Source organism: Schistocerca americana, chromosome 2 (assembly GCF_021461395.2).
Source record: "Schistocerca americana isolate TAMUIC-IGC-003095 chromosome 2, iqSchAmer2.1, whole genome shotgun sequence".
Taxonomy (NCBI): Eukaryota; Metazoa; Arthropoda; class Insecta; order Orthoptera; family Acrididae; genus Schistocerca; species Schistocerca americana.
This window is the reverse complement of record NC_060120.1, coordinates 198115651-198123010: the sequence shown is the minus strand read 5'-3', so window position 1 is coordinate 198123010 and position 7360 is coordinate 198115651. Positions and strand designations below refer to the sequence as shown.

The following is a 7360-nucleotide window of genomic DNA, read 5'->3' as shown; positions in this document are numbered from 1 at the left end:
CACGACTCAAGAAGGCAGAAAGATACGTCACCTCCCTTGATCAGACTTCGCTGGGCGGTGACAACAACATCCATAAGGCCCTTTGCCGTTACAGAGACATGTATCGCTTGATTTCAGTCAGGCATCCGACAGCGCCGACCATACCTTTCTGAAATCGGGGCCAACACATGGATTTTCCGGCTCGTACAGTAACAGTGGTAATGCTGCTCTTGAACGGCGCGACTTCAAGAATACTCTGTACTGGTCGTCTCACCGCGCCTCTAGCGATAGAGCGCTCTGTCCGACAGGACTGCCCTTTTTCCACGATACTGTATGCTTTGGCATAGAGCCTCTACTCCAAGGGCTTCGTCAACGCCTGGTGGGCCTGACATTGCACGGGCACCGCTTCTGTTGTACAGCCTGTGCTGACGATCTCGTTCTCTACCTCCACAATAATGTTCACTTGGCTCTGACTTGGGTGGCGACATTTGGGGAGGCATCGGCCAGTTCTCTTAACATTTCCAAATCGAAGGTTCTGTTCATTGGTGAGGGTCTTCCTGAGCGATATGTCGCTCCTCTAAGTGTGGCGACCAGCGTCCGCTGTTTCGACATGGACTTTATGAATGACCTCCGTCGTTCAGCAGCAACCAACAATCGACGTCTCCTCCAAACGATCGCGGCTGGCCTTGCGGACGACCGGCTTAGATCCCTCGACATTGTACAGCATGCACAATACGTCAATATTTACCATGCCTCACGCATCCCCCATGTGGCACAAGTGTTCCCGGTCCCGATTACCCTCGCAGGCGATGGGATTCTTTTATCTGTACCGTTATGTTATTTAAATTTCAATATTCCTCCCTTGCCCTCTCGCGGGAGCATGGACTAGTGGGCTTATTCCATGTGCCCGATACAGTTACGGCGCTTTTTGTTAGCTCCCAACTGAAAGTCTGGCGTCGCTGCCTGGCGAGCTGACCGGACTGCTTTTGCATGAATACGCACCAGTCTGCAAGTCAGCCCCACTCACGTTATTAGACATTCCACCCCCCTTTTATCACTTTCGGCACTTCTTTCTTGAATTAAGTTACATCCTGCCCTCCTTACCCGTTTCACGTATACTCTAGACAAAGATTGTACATGACACTTTTCAAATGCGTTGAACCCCAAACCCCATCGAACCCAAGTTTCCCCAGAACATATGGCGTCCTGTGTGGAAAGCGATGCATGCTGGTTATCTCGACACCAGCGTACAGTCCACCCGATATATCACAGTCAATGGCAAACAGGTCAACCAGTTTCGTTTGGACTGCATCCGCCTTGCTGACACACCCCTCTGTGTTCACTGTGGTGTAGAGGACACGGACGCTTACCGATTCTCATGTGGTCCGTCGTCTGACGTCTGGAGGCCCGTGCAGCGTATCTCGGCTTTCCTTACCCGACAGACACCTGCTCAGATCATTTTCCTTACGCTTTTATTCCCGGATGTGATTCATTATCCCCCAACAAAACCTAACGCTGTGAATTGGCCCCGACGAGAAATCAGAACTAGGTTATTGGACGTACCTTAACGATCGACACTGTGCACTTGTTCGCAACCCCAGATACAAATAGTTCTTTACCAATTTTCTACGGAGCGCGCCTTTCTTGACCCGCCTTCCATCTAGAACGTCCAAGCCATGAGATGATGATACCTTTTTGCCGACATTATGTTCTGAAAACACTACAATCGGAATCTCCATTAAATTTTCGAGAAGACACGTTTAGATTTTCTGCCACTCAGAAGGCGCTGGCGACTCCCGGAATTGTGGCATATAGACTAATTTAATTAAAACATATGTAAGAAACTGGAGAATTTTTAAAAAAGTAAATAAATAAATAAAAGAAACTTAAATATATATACAAAAGCGCAAAACACAAAATTAAAGAAAGCCCACTCCCAACTACTTTCATTGTCATCGCTACTCTCTATGTTCTTTTCCCCTACTTTCTTCCTTTCCCAACCCTTGTAGTAATAGGTTAGTTGTTTTGGGATAGTCCTAGATAGGCGCCAACGCCTGAAGAGGTGCATTTTTTTTCGTTAGGAGATAAGTGGTGATGGCAAGTAGATTTTGTTTTGTAGTTTCTCTTTCTTGTCCATGGGAAATAAAAAAAGGGTAGGGTCTTTGACAGTGTTCAAAAAGTTCTCGGTCCTTAATAAAAAATTAAAAAATAAAATAAAATAAAATAAAAATCTCATAAATTGCAACGAATTTTTTTTTTTAAGTTTCTAAGTCTTACCAAAAGAGTTCGATTATTTTTTTTATTGAGTTAATTGTCTTAAACGCAATTTCTATTTCTAATTCTTTTCCGCGTGATTTTTCAATGTCGACAGACTTCTTTACTTGGTCTTACTTTTCTTCCTATCATTCTTTTTTCGTTTGGAATATGCCATTGTCGTCTATAATCTGCAATCAAGTAGCAATGAGGACAGCTCATCGGTTGGCAACGAGACATCTCGTGCAACCAGTATGAGGATACTTTGAGGTAACACATTTTAGCACGAAATTATTGTTTGCTTTTACCAGTGAAGCAAAATTTTTTCTGTCTTGGGTTTGCTCACCAAGATTAGTTTTACTCGGCATGAACAACGAGACAGTGATTTTAGTTTCACCATAGATTGCTGATCGCCATTTTTTCGGACACATTGTACACCACGAGGTTGTGGTTAACTTGAGACATGAATTTAAATTCACGGCTACAAAACGCGTCGTCTGCCGCAGTTCATTCACTGATCACTCAAAATCAGCTGCCGAGAGAGAATCTTGCATTTCTGACGTACCTACCAGAGGCCACTTCCAACACTCTCGGTGTCATACGTTCACACCATTTTTGAAGTGACCTACAGTTTTTGTGTGTCACCTGTAACAGCGCGGTAGCCTACAGCCGTTGTGACAAGACTGTAGTGGCAAGTGACAGACGTCAACTATCAAATATTATTAATCAGACTACAGTCACAGGTCACGCCACTGCTGTACATCACAGGTCGATAGTACGTGGACAAAGAGGTAGCACCCAATAGCGTCCCAGTTTGTTCCATCGGGCTAACAGTTGTGGAAGGAAGAGGGAATGAATTTCAGCAAATGTCTCCAAATCAAACAAACAAATATAAATAGGTTGATTTATTGGAACTGAGTATTCAGTACATTCATGCTTTCTCGTAGTCGATACCCAGTATAAAGGCGTTGTAGCTTGTCTTGTAAGGACCAGCAGATATATCGATAGATGAATATGTAGGGTATGTGTAGCTGCCACCGTACGAGATTTCGAACAGGTAATATTTGGACGGATCGGTCTTGTAGCTGATAGGCACCCTGAGGAGCTGGAGAGGTTCGGCTACTTCCGAGTAGGTGGCTGTGGCGACGACCTTCCAGTCGGACACGCCGTACGGAGTCTCGCTCATGGTGATCCTGATGTTCTGCTGCTCCGGGCCTATCTCCAGAGTGGCGTAGTTGCGCACGTGGCTGCTGAGGTAGAGTGCGTTCACCTGGTAGGCGCCCGTGTAGTTGTGTGGGGTGTTGAAGGCGCCCATGCAGCACTTCATCTCGCCCGCGTAGTCCGCCGGGTCTTGGAACAGCACAGTCGTCTTCGGGTACGAAGCTGAAAATACATCACGTCCGCATTAAGTGACAGTCAGTTGTTATCTAGCGCTACTAGAATCTGACGTACGAAAACAGACAGAAACAACACCAAAATTATCTGTTGGCTACAGTATTTATAATCACACGTGTGTCTACTTGCTAAATGATAAAACTTCAAGAGGAAGCAAAAGGATCTAAAGTTGTTTTAGGTGATGTTTTATGATTCGACTGAAGAACGGAGACAAAAACAATTATCAGAAATAAATTTTGCTGTGAAACTTCTCACCCTTTAATGTTCCCTCAGGAGTTGCTTATAAGATGGATATAGTTTTCTATAGGAAAGTCCGCTTAGGAACGCAAGACAAATAGTGTCTTTCTTCACAATCTGTCGCTTTCTTGGTATGCTATGATATAAGCTTTCTGCTATTGTCTCTAACTACTCCACTTGTAAAGAACCCATATATTAATGTGTACTGTTCCCAGCTTCCTTTTTTTGTCTTTGTATCCGTGGAGAGTTTTGCTATAGCGTAAGTTTTTCCCCATATACGTTATGTAGTTACAGTTTTTCGAATTGTTTTCCATTTTTGTAATATCAAATACTTACAAATTTATTAGTATGTGATTTTACTCATTTCTAAGAATATAATAGCATAAAATTGCAATATCCCTTAAAGGTACATTCTTCTAGACAGCCTATAAAATAAGGGACTTTTACGTTTTGGAAAAACAAATGAAGCAATCAACGTATATGTTGTTGCACATTACTTATTGATTACTGGATAACATTTTCTGATTACTTTTTTTTTAAAAAAAATCAGTCTTCATTACGCCTCCCCATGCTATGTCGAAAATGAGGTGTGTCCATGACGGATGTCTCTCAGTCTGCAAATGTTATCCGAAATCAAAAAACAAACAATTTTCTTTATCTATAGGATATTGTGACAGAGTATTAGCATAATTTTTTGAAATTTGAAAAATAATAAAATGGCGAGGATTTTAAACAAAGATATAGTTCTGTCGTGTGTTTTTGCTCACGTTTATTGCAATAACTAATACATAAGTTAAAAGAAGAAAATAGCCTTTTCCTCCGTTATTTATGTTTTAAGTTTGAATTGCTTTTGCTTTACTGTGATTTTATACTTCCATAAACTGTCGTTAATTGTTAATCAGCGAAATAAGTCCATATGAAAAAAGAGAAATTTATACTAAACAAGAATTTACGAAATTCATGTAGCTCTGGAACCCAGGGCTGTGTCCGGATGTGTAATCTGAAACTCTCTGCAGTATTAAAAATGCTATGAACTATCGTTCCAAGCCAATTCAAGTTTCGCTGCTATGTATTTTCATAACAGTTTGTTGATTTTTCTTTATATGTTACAACAATATGCTTATAACTTGCTCCTAGGTAGTCACAACACTTCACAGAACATTGAGACAGCGGACCACTTACCACTGGCAACAGCTGCAATCAGCAAAAGGGCTGCGGCTTCTCTCAGCATGGTGATTGTCCTTGTCCGTCTGCACTCCTCAAGGAAGGAAGAAATCTGGTGGCTCTTAGATCGCTGCCCCCATCTTATATACACGCATCCCACCAGATATGACGTCTGTCGGCTGGCGTTTCAGTGGAACTACATTGCGTCATTCAATGACGCATTTCTAAAATTAAGCTTTTAATGCAGCAACGCTTGAAAAATCTCGTTATGTTCGAGAGTAGCTGGATAGGCTCTCTTTAGATAAAGTAACAAGAGGCTTCGAGAGCTTGGGTAATCTGATTTCTATCAGCGACAGGTAGTCACGTGCTGATAACTGAAGTCAACCACGTTGTACCACTGTACAGCATTTCTCTCTTGATACAGTAGTTGCGCAATTGAAAACTGATAGTTTACATCGGTTTCTGTACACAGCCCTATTCCGGCAGGCATTTACACATACCTACTTGTTAAGTATTTCTCAAACAGGCAACAAATGATACGTTGTTAGATCCTCCTTTTCCAGGTACTTCATTGCTATAATTGACAGCTATGGTTCTCAGATGGCTATGTTAATCTATACGAGAAATGGTTGTACTGTTCAGAATATGGGAAGGACTCTTTCCCTCCTTTTGACGTCCAACAGTAAAAATTAATCACGTTCACCACGGATCATGTACGAAAGAAATTTAAACTGTTGTCGCCAGTTAAACAAGATCCAAATGCAACCCGTAGTCTTCCCCCAACCATAACGAAATCTGCTCGCGGTAAACTAGTTTCTTTCACTCAGGTCAATATAGATTCACCGCATACGTCAAATAAGTCATCGACTTCACTTGGTATACGGATAAATAAAAAGACTTTCGCGGGTACGAGGCTTTGGATGATTTGTCTGGGCTCATTGCCCCGGAATTACGTTTAAATAGTCCCCCTCCCTCAGTTCTCCCTGAAGTTTCCTTGACCTTTCCCTTGGTTGTAAGAAAGACTCCCAGATATTCACAGCTGACACTCCCTCTTGCCTGCTACCAGCCAACGAGGTATTCGGCTGGAAGGGTCCTGTCTGCATGACGGGTCACTACACGAGTAGCGCGCCCTATCTAGGGGATGCAAAGTGTATAAAGATGTTTGTTATGTTCTGCTAACGTATCAATGAACTGTCTGTGCTAATAATTCACGTTACTTTCCAGTGTATGTGTTTGCAAATACGATAGAAATTTAAGGCGTGCTTAATTGGAGTGTGAGCTACGGTGGCCGCCTACCTCGGAGACGTCATGATAAAATGCGGTTCATATTTGTAGCAACAAGTATGAAATTAAATTGAGGCTGTCGTAATGCAACGCAACGTGTAGAGGAAAAATTACATTCAAAACATTTAGCAAACATTTTTGATTGTGTCTCATATTGTTTAATGCATTTAAATGCAACTATAATAACTGTCAATAATCAATTTATCATCCGCTCACACAATCAACACAACACTTCGTCAGGAAATTGCAGTGTAGCAACTTTTGGGTCGCTGATGGTGGCAGCACTGTGAAATAGAGAACAGCCGACACGAATTGTTCCGAAAACTGCCGATCTCTGACGATTTACTGTGTGCTGCACAGCACTGGCATGAATGAAGCAGGCTTTCCAGATGTGTCTGGGTTACCGTGTCCTTTCTATAGCTAGTCTATTGGGGGCTCATAACATACTAATTCATATAGGTTACCAGTTAGTGACAAGATCGGTTCATACACGGCCCTAGAGGCCACCCCACAGGGTCAGTAGTGGCTTTTGAACAAAAAACTTTCACGATCACTGGGCTAGATAATCTGTACGCTGCCAGACGGTGTTGAAACTGGTGTCCACGTTTATTGACTTGCATTTTCCTAGGAGATTGCGACAAAGGCAGTACACCAGCCAGGAACCATACTGATAACGTCAATTGTTACTGCACAGCACTGTCATGAATGAAGCAGCTTTTCCAGTAGTGCTCGGGTTACGCCACACTAAAGTATTTCCCAAAAATCTCTACAGTCTTTGCCTAGTCAACGGAAAACTGGAGTACACTCTCATGCCAATCTACCCATCAAGTCTCGCAAAGCTATATAACTGCACATCCCGAGGTACTCATTTCAGCGTGTGCATCGGGACAGCCGGGAAAAACCAGGGAATGTGTCAGAATTGCGGGAGTTTTGTATTTTCTTGGTTAAATTTTTGCAATTTCGACTGTTAAAAACTGACCCTCTTACAAAGAAGTTTACTTTATCCCCCTACTGCAGGGTAATTCTGCAGACAAATATAAACGAGAGA

General features: G+C 42.5%; 1 protein-coding gene across 1 annotated transcript; it reads right to left on the bottom strand.

Moving 5' to 3' along the window:
• Nucleotides 1-3122: 3122 nt before the first annotated feature.
• LOC124596414 lies at nt 3123-5127 on the bottom strand. Its single transcript, XM_047135544.1, has 2 exons — nt 5047-5127; nt 3123-3615 (listed from the first exon to the last, which is right to left on the bottom strand). Exons 1-2 carry the CDS (start codon nt 5093-5095, stop codon nt 3164-3166), a joined length of 501 nt encoding a protein of 166 aa, XP_046991500.1. The 5' UTR covers nt 5096-5127; the 3' UTR covers nt 3123-3163.
• Nucleotides 5128-7360: the final 2233 nt, after the last annotated feature.

Coding starts and splice junctions, on each gene's coding strand:
- LOC124596414 (XM_047135544.1), bottom strand. CDS start 5,095: ATGCTGAGAGAAGCCGCAGCCCTTTTGCTGATTGCAGCTGTTGCCAGT. Junction 3,616..5,046: donor GATTGCAGCTGTTGCCAGTG/GTAAGTGGTCCG, acceptor ATGTATTTTCAG/CTTCGTACCCGAAGACGACT.